This window comes from Pelophylax lessonae (assembly GCF_965119305.1).
Source record: "Pelophylax lessonae genome assembly, chromosome: 11".
NCBI lineage: Eukaryota > Metazoa > Chordata > Amphibia > Anura > Ranidae > Pelophylax > Pelophylax lessonae.
The window spans coordinates 147,979,859-147,991,922 of NC_138778.1; the positions used below are offsets into that span (position 1 = coordinate 147,979,859).

At 37.9% G+C, this 12,064-nt stretch overlaps 1 protein-coding gene across 1 annotated transcript; it reads right to left on the minus strand.

Moving 5' to 3' along the window:
• Nucleotides 1–1,180: 1,180 nt before the first annotated feature.
• Nucleotides 1,181–7,529, minus strand: G6PC1 (glucose-6-phosphatase catalytic subunit 1). Its single transcript, XM_082271564.1, has 5 exons — nt 7,219–7,529; nt 6,325–6,434; nt 6,020–6,125; nt 3,559–3,674; nt 1,181–1,695 (listed from the first exon to the last, which is right to left on the minus strand). Exons 1-5 carry the CDS (start codon nt 7,449–7,451, stop codon nt 1,184–1,186), a joined length of 1,077 nt encoding a protein of 358 aa, XP_082127690.1. The 5' UTR covers nt 7,452–7,529; the 3' UTR covers nt 1,181–1,183.
• Nucleotides 7,530–12,064: the final 4,535 nt, after the last annotated feature.

Below are 12,064 nucleotides of genomic sequence, written 5' to 3' on the forward strand. Positions count from 1 at the left end.
TTTTTTTTCTGCTAAGAAGTCAACACATGTTGACTTGATAGCTCAAAATGAAAGCTTTAGCAAATCACATCCTTAGTGATTCCATTACTAAAACTTTTTAAAGAAAGGGCCAGTTTACTGTCCTCCAGACTTTAAGTAGGCCAGTCTGTGCCCAGTGGGAGTAAATCATGGCTGATGTTTGGTATAAGGGGGAGAAATAGTACCCCATTTTTGTTGTCATTCTAAGGAATTATGCCCCATTGTTTGTGTCACTGGAAGGAATAGTGCCCCATTGTTGGTGTCAGTGGCAGACATTATGCCCCATTGTTGGTGTCAGTGGCAGGAATATTGCCTTTAAGGGCCGGAAAAAAGCAAACCAAGGGCAACATCCGACCCCAGGGCCACAGTTTGGAGACCACTACATTAGACAACTGTCTTTAATAACACTATTTAAACACTACCAATCTGTATACTGCATCCAAGCTACCAGTCAAACATTTCCTTCCAGTCTCAGTAAAAATAAAATATAAATAGCTTTCTTTGTACTGAACATTTTAGGTTACTTCCCATGTACAAGTGAAGTATTTTTTTTTTTTTTTAGTACTAGAGCATCTAACCTGTAATCTCTGGTATATGCAATTATAAAAATCCTAGTGAGCACCTGCTACTGAGCCATAAATTATGGAAGTTGCAATTGGAGAAAAGATACCTTCAAAAATTTGCAAGAAAGTATTAACAACTCTTACAGGCTATGGGTGTTTGTTTCAGCCATTCATTCTACATGTTCAGGTCCCATGGCACAAACATTCTGAGAACCCTTAACATGTGTTGTGGCTCACTAGCTTAGAAGCTTCTTAGGTTCCTCAACAGAATTTTTCTTTAAAATTTAGTGAGCTAATAGAACGTGGTAGCTTTAAAAACTTGCAATACTTTTAATACAATCCATTTAAACTCAGCAAGTCCACTCTTCAAAGTTGTCCAGTCTGCACAAGCCTCCAACATTTTTGGAATTCTTTGGAAATCCATGGATGCCAACCAGATAAAAGCATTACATCTTTATGTTTCCTTTGGATAACTATCCCCTTTTCTAGGCAGGCAGAAGGTACTTGCATTTTATAATGGTTGTGTGAAGTTTGGACTGTATACACCAACAATAAAATGTATTAAAGCTATATCATTACAAAAACAATATACAGTATAGACATTAAAGATTCTTTTTGCTCTCTTGGTGAAGAAGCTGAGAAACACAGTAAGGGATGATCCCCACAGCAGCCAGGGGTACAGCAGCACTTTTGCAGAATAAGAGAGCATAGAAAATAAACTCCACTTTAGTTGGTGGATTGAACGAGTCAAAAAGGTGTAAAACAATAAGAGAAGCAGCAATGCAGCACATACGGAAGGTAAATTCGCTTCCTTGCTTTCCGTGGCAGCTTTCTTGGTAAAGTTTAGAGCTGAGAGCTAGTCCTAAGCCAAAGAAGATGCCCGTGTTTCGAAAAAGACTAGCAAAAGGAGTCGTTTCAATATGTACCCACTCTGGTCTGGCACACCATCTTTTTGCCCTCTCCATGGTCCACAGGAGGTCCACACCTGAAGCTTTTAAGACTAGAAAAAGGCCAACAGCAAAGGAGGTGAGGAAGAGTGTAGTTAAGATGTATTTTTTCAGGCTGACTTTATAGATTGATTGTGTGTGTTGGAATGCTTCAGCAACAGCTATTCCTGTAAAGATAGAACCAAAATCTCAATGAGATTATGACAATTTCAAGTGATATATATATAGATATCATAATCGTTTACAGTATATATGAAATAGCAATTATTGTATACTTTTAAAAAAAGGATAGCTTTGTAATCTAAAATGTTCCATGCAAAAAAATATCATTTTTAAAAGTATACATGAAATTTAATTAAATAAATATATATATATGTACAGGGCTTTTTTTCTCAGAGAATAGGTGCAGGAACTCCTCCCTTCTGAGTCACCCCTTGACTCCGTCCCCTACCCACCTCCGAACACCGTTCCTTGGTTTCACCTCCTACCCACCTCCCAGTACCACCCCTTTTAGAGAATTAACAATAACAAGAAAGGCAATATAATAGATCTAGAAACAATGGACACCCCAGCGACAATAGATCCACCCCTGCAACAATGGACTTCCAACAGCCAGCATCAATAGACCCTCCAGCAGCCAGTAACATTAGACCCCTCGTTTAACAGTAGATCCCTCCCAGCAATGATTGATGCCCTGCAACATAAGACCTACCCCAGCAACAATAGATACCCCACCAACAACAACAGACTTCCCCAGCAACAATAGATCCTCTGCGCAAATAGATCCCCTCCAGCAATACTAGAGTACCCAGTAGCCAGCATCAATAGACCCTCCAGCAGCAAGCGGCAAAGACCTCTCCCTCAACAATAAATCCCTCCCAGCAACAACTGACCCACCAGCAACATAAGACCCACCCCAGTAACAATACATCCCCCATGAGCAACAGAAGACCTCCCCAGCGACTATTGACCCCCATCCTCCACAAAAATAGATCCCCTCCTCAACAATAGATTTCCTATTAGCCAGCATCAACAGACCCACCAGCACACCCGAGCATCCCTTGCCATTACATACATTCAGTTCTGGAGGTGCCGGAACTGCGTTCCCCCGCATTCCCGCTGAAAAAAAGCCCTGTATATATATATATATATATATATATACTGTATATATATATATATATATATATAATAGAGTAATACCTTGGTTTGCGAGTAACCTGGTTTATGAGTATTTTGAAAGATGAGCAACATTTTAAAAAGAAAAGTTTGCCTTGATAGCGCTGTCTTGATATACAAAGAGCTGGAGTCACGTGAGTGCCGGGAGGCGCTCTGGTACAGTAGAAATCAGCATCTTTCATATACACAGCACAGACACAGGGACACATAATGTTATTTAACAGAGGGGATGGCATGCTTGTACTGTAATAAACCAAATTGTGAGTCTTATACTGCTCATATATCAAGACAGCGCTATCATGGCAACATTTTTGCTTGCAGTGCTGTACTTTAGATATGATAGCACCATATCTTTATTTATGCCAATAAAGGGTAGAGGAACGAATCATCTGAGTTTCCATTATTACTTATGGGAAAATTTGCTTTGATATGGCTCTATAAGAGGGTGAATTAAAAATGCTATAGTTCCTGAGGAAGCTGGAGTATTCCCGCGAAATGCATAGAACAAAGCAATCACCCATTTGATTACCACAACCACGACATGTGAATAATGATGTACTGTTTTTTGCTATGTCATATGTGCTGATTTTAATATGAATTATTAATAAATACAATTTTTTTTTATATCTTGCTCTTCTTTGCTTACCATTATACTTTTGACAAACAAGTCCACTATAGTCCCACCCCCCCTCCTTTGATTCAGTGGGTTCTAGGACCACTGACTTGGAATTTTTCTTTCTATTATGTATATATATATATATATACATATATATATATATATATATATATATATATATATATATATACATTTTTCTATAGATATTTTATAATCTAAAAATATTTATTCTGTGTACCTGAGATAACACCAGCCACAACTTGATGTGGGAAATGTGCAGCCAAGAAGATTCTGGATAGGCAGACGCAGATCTGGACGGCCCAAAACCCAGACCAAAGCACTCCTTTCAGGCACCTAAGGCAAAGGACAACAAGGTTTATATAATGCACCAGTACATACTATGCTAAATGCATCTTACATCACATGCTAAAAGGTGTTGTTATTCATAGCAACTGATTTGATTCCACCGTTTTTGGTGTATATCAGATTAGCTGCAATGCATAAAAAAAGAGATTTTCTTTATTCTAGTAAAGAATTAGTGGGTTTTATCTAATAACTGAAGAAAATATAATCTTCTGATGATGTTATGGAAATTGCAAACCTGTTATCCAGGCTGCATGGAAAACTTACAGGTGCCATGGCTTCAATACTTTGAGTTACTTATCTGGAAAAATTATAAAACCTGTTTTTTTTTTTTTCTGACTGGCTGCATGCTTGTTCCAGGTCTTTACTCCAAAGTATTGAGGCTAGACACAGAAAACTTGCATTTTCAGAAGAAATGAACAGTGGTGGTCCTCTATTAATTGCCTATGATGTGTACATTTTGTTTTAAAAAAATGTACTTATTATGCTTTCTGCATAAAATATTGTAAAAAAAAAATACTCTTTAGGATTTTCTGTTACTAAATAGAACTATGCACAGAGTTGTATAAAGTACTCGAAACCCATACTTGAGTAGAAGTGGAAGTGCTCAATCAAAAAGTGACTTGAGTAGAAGTACTAAAGTATTCAACATTTAAGTATTGAAAGTAGTTTTTTAAAAAATTTTGCTACTCAAGTACTGAAAGTAAAAGTACCAGTAGTTTTGAAAAAAAAAATGCTACTCAAGTACTGAAAGTAAAAGTACAAGTACTGTGTTATGTAGTTATTAAAGAAAGAAGTCAAAAGTTTGAACATCATATTGTTTTTTTATTATTTAAAATGCAGCTTTTATTTATACATACAGTGGCATTTATTTTTGTATGCGCTGATAATACACATGTTTTGAGCTTCATGAAACCTGCCATCTACTGTTCTGGCAGTGGTAATTTTTATAATAGTAATGAGTAACTATGCAGCACAAAACAAAATATCGAAGTAGAAGTATTGAAATCATTGAAAAAATGTAGTGAAGTAAAAGTGGAAGTAGGAGAAAAAAATTCTACTCTAGGAAAGTACAGATACCGCCTTTCGGTACTTAAGTACAGTAGTGAAGTAGTTCTACTTAGTTACTATACATCTCTGACTGTGCACAACAGCTAAAAGTTTATGAATATTTTATGGTGTGAACTGAATTTTGCTAGGAGCTATTTCCACTATGCTCAAATCAGCAAAAAAATAAGTGCAGTCTACTGCCTGTTTAGCTGATGTTTTTGTTTGTAGATATCGTCAAAAAATGTATGGTTCACTCGGTTGAGCGCCCGTTCACACTGGGGTCGCCTCACAGGTCGCCGTAGGTCGCCTGCCATACAGAAGCTATGGACCCGTTCTAATAGGAGCGACACAAGTCGCTCCGACTTAGAAAAAGGGTCCGGAGCTTCTTTGGGGCGACCCCGGAGCGACCTGCATAGACTTCAATGTTATGAAGTCTGTGCCGGCCGCTCCGAGGTCGCGGTGCGAGCAGCCCGCCGCGACCTGTGTGGTCGCCTGGGGAAGTCGGATCGCCCCAGTGTGAATGGGGCCTAAGGGTAAACAGTTGCCACCGTCCCTGTATTTCAAGCAATGAGTTTTATTTTATCTTCTATGGGATTTTGAAGGCAACCAGACAAAAAAAAAAAACGATTTTATCTAAAAGTTCCATTCTTTAATTGAAAACTATTTTAAAGGACTTTAAAAATGATTTCACAAAATATCCATTAAATTACATATAAAGGTTTAACAGTGAGTCCAATATACATGCTGGCTGGTACTCCCAAAACCATTTCTTAATCAACAGCCCCATGATGTTCCAAATCAAAGCCTGCTTTCATGGCATGAGAAATCATCGTTTTTTTAATCTTTTAAAATAGTTTTCAATTAAAGAATGGAACTTTTAGATAAAAAAATCTTTTATTTTTTTATTTTTTTGTCTGGGGTCCAAAAAGCTTCAAAATCCCAAAGAGGATACAATAAAATGTATTGTTTATAGATAGTTTAAATTTTAAATTAAAATAGATAGATTAAATTTAAATTTTGAATTAAAATATATAGTTATATAAAATAGATAGTTTACATTTTAAATTAAAATAGATAGATTACATTTAAATTATGAATTAAAATATATAGTTATATAAAATAGATAGATTAAATTTAAATTATGAATTAAAATATATAGTTATATAAAATAGATACTTTACATTTTTTTTTTAATCGTTTTGAGTCAGCATAAGATCTATGATATTAATTTATGATATATGTAATATCTGCATTATATGATGACACCTAAAGACGTGAAAACTCACCAGCTTTTTATTGATGATTCACTTTTCTTCAACATGATTGTAAGAATGGCAGTTACCATGACGTAATAGATTGCTGAAGACCCCATAGCGTGACCTGAAGGGCTTCCTGCAATACCAAGACAAGAAATCAATTAGTGACGGATGAAGGCTGCAGAATCTCACATGTCAGCAACACCTCTATGTTTGGGTTAAGAGCAGGAAATTTTTTTATGCTCTGTTAGTGTTCAGCAAACCACAAGTTTGGTGACAACTAATGTATTAAAAAAAACTTTAAATTTTTTTTAGAAACTATATTTTTTTATTACCTGGTCCAGTTTCACATGTTATAGGAAACTGTTCAATGACTGGAGCAGAGGTGTTTCCATAGTGACCAGTTTCATGAACCCACCAGTATGGTCTTTGTCCAAAAAGAATCCTGCAAGCAAAACGAAAACTTAATTAAAATTAAAATTAAAAATTAAAATTAAAAACAGTAATTCGCAATACCTAACAAAAATGTATTGCATATGTTATATACAATTGTCAGATTTTTTACAATATATAATGAAATTCCAACATGCAGTTTTTTTACTGCTAGTCCTTTCAAATACTTGGCTTTATCTTTAAAGCAACTGCATGTGACATATTATATTTTGTGTTTATTATTAAAATAATAAGGTACTAATTATGCCTTAATTATCCCTATTATTGTCTTGTTTGTTCAATAAAGCAGTCCTGATTTGTAAAAAAATGAATGAATAAAAATAAGGTAACTAATTAAATACACTCCTTAGAGATGTTCTAGATTTGTCACCTTTGGAATACAGGACTTGGGAGACAAAAGTTAAGTATGTTAAAAACAATTACTTAATTTTTCAGTGAAAAACAAAATTTTTTTTAGAGTTTTTGTAATCATCTTTGAAAATCATTTTTTCCTTTTTTTTATAATAATTCATACGTTTTACTATTATTGTGAAAATTGTTTTTATCAACAGAGCCAAAAGCCTAAAAGTAATTTGTTTTCAGCATAACGTTGGCATTATTTTAACATTTCTTTTTATTTTATAAAATAGAAAAAAAAAAAGGTAAGGATAGGTAGCATTTATATTCTGGCTATAACATATCAATTACACGTATATTCAATGTGTCTACATTTTTACAGAAATAGAAACAAGAACATAAAACAAATTCAAGCTGTTACTTGCTTATAATATACTCACCATTTAAAGACAAGATTAAGCCAGTCGTTAATCACCGCCACCCAAATGAGTTTGATGCCCACTGATTCACAAAGGTGGAACCAAATGGGAAAGAAGATGAAGAAGGTATTTCTGAGATCTGCAGCATAGGAGATGAAAATGAACCAGTCCTGGGAACTCATGTAGTTACTCTGAAGGTAGTGGACCATCTGGATTCCAGAACCATGTAGGGCGTCCATTCCATTCTCCATCATTGTATCTGTTTATGAGCTGTGAGGCTGTACCTATTGGAATCGGTATTTCTCTTTGTGTGCTCTGCCTCTCACTGGATGCCTTGAGCTGTATTTATACTGTCCCCGTCCTCCTGTTTACAACAAAAAAAAACCTGCTTGCTGACCTTTGGACCCAAAGAAAAAAAAGTTACTTTGGTCAAAGGAAAAAAACAGGGCTGTCGATCAAAGGTAATGTCACAAACATGTTTGGTACAATGCAAGTGAAAAACAGTTCAATATGCCAACTTTGTATTCTGGAAGAAGATTGTTCAACCCTGACCCTGAAGATCGTTTTAGGGTATTGGGAGTGGTGATATGACATGATTTATGTAATAAAGCAGTAGGAAATAGGTGAAACATAAACATATTTTTTTAGCACCATGTATATTCCTGAACAAGTTATATTTAATCTGGAATTTAGTGGGTTTAGCTTTGTAAATGAATAAAAAAAAAATCAGAAAAAAAGACAAAGCAGTTCTGTTTTTTATTTATTTTTTTTATTTTAATTAAATAATTTTATTGAGAAAAAAAATCCAAATGCTAAGGAAAAAATTCCAGCATTCAAAATATGAATGTGAATGTGTGAACCCAGCTGCCGCTGTGATGTAAAAATGATAATCCGCGCAGCGCATCTAATAAAAAGAAAAAAAAAGTAAAACTACACAATTTATTGTGTTTCTGTGCAAACACTTATAAGCACAAGGCTCTGTTCACTTATATGCAAATATGCTTTGAACTGCATTCGATTCACCTGTCGTGTGAATCAAACCGCCTTTCTATGGAGCCAGTTCACATATATGCGGTGCAGCAGCAATGCGAATTCGATGCAAATTTAAAGAGTCCTGTACATTTTCTAAACACTGCGATGCTGCTTTGCTTTCTATGGGAATGCATCTGAATTGCAGTTTTGAACACAAATTTGATCTGAAGAAAAAAAAAGCATGGGGTCCCCCCAAATCCATACCAGACCCTTAAGTCTGCTTTGGATTTTGAGGGGAACTCCCACACCAATTTTTTTTTTTTTTTAAAAGGCATGGGGTCCCCCCCAAAACCGATACTAGACCCTTATCAGCATGCAGCCTCGCAGGCCAGGAAAGAGGGGGATGAGCGAGCTCCCCCCCCCACCCCAAAGCACTTTGTCCCCATGTTAATGGGCACAAGGGCCTCTTCCCCACAACCCTGGCCAGTGGTTGTGGGGGTCTGCAGGCAGGGGGCTTATCTGAACCTGGAAGCCCCCTTCAACAAGGGGGCCCCCAGATCCTGCCCCCCCCATGTAAATGAGTATGGGGTACATTGTTGTACCCCTACTCATTCACCCAAAAAAGTGAAATGAAATAAAAACACAAAGACAGGTTTTTGACAATTCCATTATGAAAAACCAAAAACAATGTCCCCTGGTGTAGATCCATCGTCAATCATGACGCGCGCCGCCACTGCCGACCCAAAAAAAGGTAGGAGAGGATGGGTACCTGTAAATAACCTGTAAGTGTGAAGTCTTATGGCATCAAGCGCTCATTGACCTTTAGGCCCCTTTCACACATGCGGACCATTTGTCCGTTTTTCATTCAACCGTTGACGAACGAAAAACGAACATCAACGCATCTTAATGGAAAAACAGAAGCAAATGGATGATCATCCATTTACATCTGCTTACATATGCTCATGTCAACATCTGTTTTTTGGAACAGATCAAAGAACAACAGATAAAACAAAAACTGATTGGACGAAAAATGGATGTAAACGGACCAACGTTCCGGGTTTTTCCATGAAAGAATGGCTCCAGGACTCCAGTGGTTAGGGAAAGGGATTCTAGCTGGGAGATGTAAAAAACTGATAAAAAAACGGTGGAAAAACTGATGACAAACTGATGTAAACTTCATACATTGAACGAATGAAACGAACGGTCTGCATGTGTAAAAGGGGCCTAAGTTTGTAACCAGAACTACTGTTACTGAATTATGCAGATCTTCTTTTCCACCACCAGACGACTGTAGTGGATATGTTCTAATATTGAATTTTGAACTTGGAATACTAAATGCTAGGAGATGTAGTCTGAGCCATAAAGGGGGCCGTTATTATTGCGGGACAAAAAAACTACTAGACCCAAAGTATCTGGGAGCAGGAGGAGCCAAAGAAGGGGGTATAAATGATAAAGCCTGGGAATAAGCCAGGGAAGTTGGAGATTGCCACCAACCAGGGAGGAGAGCAGCTAAGGAGTGAAAAGACTTGTTTGCGGGTTTGCTGCCTGGAAGTAGCTCGGGGAGCCACTGGATCCCTCTGCAGATTGGTGGACTGAGCTGGCCAGGGTTCTCCACAGCCCCTCTAATCCTGTGATAACCTGAAGCTGCCGAATCATTGCTGTGGTGATCTGCCTTTACCGCAATGCCTCATGATCCTGACGGCCCGCTGTCCCAGGCCTGCTGCAGGTATGAGCAAAGTACCCTACCATTACAGAAAAAAGGGGAAACAATTTTGCTAATCCAAAAATAAAATAAAAGCAGCAACCTCAAATGAGACTAGCACCCAAAAAATGTCCAATATAAAATAAGTTGCGCTGTGGATGATGTATACAAGTTGATTGTATGGTGAAATAGTAAAGAATCCGAATAATGTCCAGAATATGGAAACAAAACGGGTAACTTGTGCAGGTACCGCTTACCGGAAATAAGATAAACAAAGGCCCATCAGTATGTTCAAAATACGTCCTAGGGATGAGGTCCAGGTGGACTACCAGGTTCCAACGCGGATCCCTCAATGGAGTGGTAACATGTGTGATACAAAAAAATATAGCGTAAAACCAAAAAATATGTGTAAAGAAAGGACACCCAAAGTGCATGTGACCAGAGGATAGACTAGTTGTAATAGCACAAAGAGACTGAAAGAGCAAGAACTTTTAACAATTCAATAACGGAGCTCAACTTTTCCAGAAAATAGCCTGTGCAGTCCTTTCTGGTTGTTATGGAGCGGGGCGGGAAGCCAGACACTGCGCCCCTAACAACCGCTATGGTTGATCCAATACCGTCTATCTGAGTTCCCTATCTGAGTGAGGAGACACAACGGATCGGTTCCATACATATCCCTCCTGCCTCCTTATCATCGGGAGTCGGTAAGGGTGTTTTATCCATCAGAGGTGTCCCCCCACTTGCTTGCATGTTCAAGTCACACCTATCCAGTCTTATATAAGCTCTCCATACTCATCCTTGTGGTAAGCTGCTGTCCTATTGGGGTGATCCCCCTTCCCCCCTTTTTGGTGTATCTGCTATTTTTCATCTATATTTTGGTAAGGAGTACCTATTGGGGTTCTGTGGCATCCTTTATCACATTTATTTCACTACGGGAGCAGTGGTGTTCTCAATGCACTTTGGGTGTCCTTTCTTTACACATATTTTTTGGTTTTACGCTATGGCGGTATATTTTTTTGTATCACACATGTTACCACTCCATTGAGGGATCCGCGTTGGAACCTGGTAGTCCACCTGGACCTCATCCCTAGGACGTATTTTGAACATACTGATGGGCCTTTGTTTATCTTATTTCCGGTAAGCGGTACCTGCACAAGTTACCCGTTTTGTTTCCATATTCTGGACATTATTCGGATTCTTTACTATTTCACCATACAATCAACTTGTATACATCATCCACAGCACAACTTATTTTATATTACCCTACCATTACAGCCTGTAACCTCCTTCCTGCCAAACAGCTGAAAGACACCAGATAGCACTGTCCACGCACAGAGAGAGGCCCCTTCAATGATACGGGGAGACAGAGGTGGTGGTGAGGGGGTCCCTGATCACCAGTTAGTCTGGTTGCTGACATTGACTATACCCTTCCTCCCTTAAGGAACTTGCATGTATACCCAAATGCCCTAAGGATCTGCTGTTCTTCTAGACTAGGCCCAAACTGACCCCCTGCCTCACAATCCCAAATCATTTCTATAGTGTCTTAAAGACTCCTACTACCTTCAATCTCATCCAAATGGGTGCAGGACTATAAACACTTAAACCCATAAAAAATATCTCTATCATGCGTGCCAACATCTTCAAGGGCCCTACCATACCCGCCAGAAGAGTACCTGGACTGGATTCAATTTACATGATCATGAGGGCGGATCTGCATACTAATTTAAGTCTTTGACAACAGGCATTGACTTTGCCCCTCATTGCGGGAGCTCACAAGTGACTTAGCCTATATCCAAATTAGTACCCACCTGTGTCACTTGCTGTCACTCATCTTGTGAGGAGAGCTACAGTTTATGCTGTTGGGGTTACAGTGCATGCTGGGATTTAAAATTTTTACAAGGAACCCTGTACAGTGAGGGAAAAAAAGTATTTGCTCATCTGCTGATTTTGTACGCTTGCCCACTGACAAAGAAATGATCAGTTTATAACTTATATAATGGTAGGTTTATTTTAACAGTGAGAGACAGAATAACAACATAAATATCCAGAAAAACGCATTTCAAAAAAGTTATCAATTGATTTATATTTTAATGAGTGAAATAAGTATTTGACCCCTTCGCAAAACATGACTTAGTATTTGGTGGCAAAACTCTTGTTGGAAATCACAGAGGTCAGATCTTTCTTGTAGTTGGC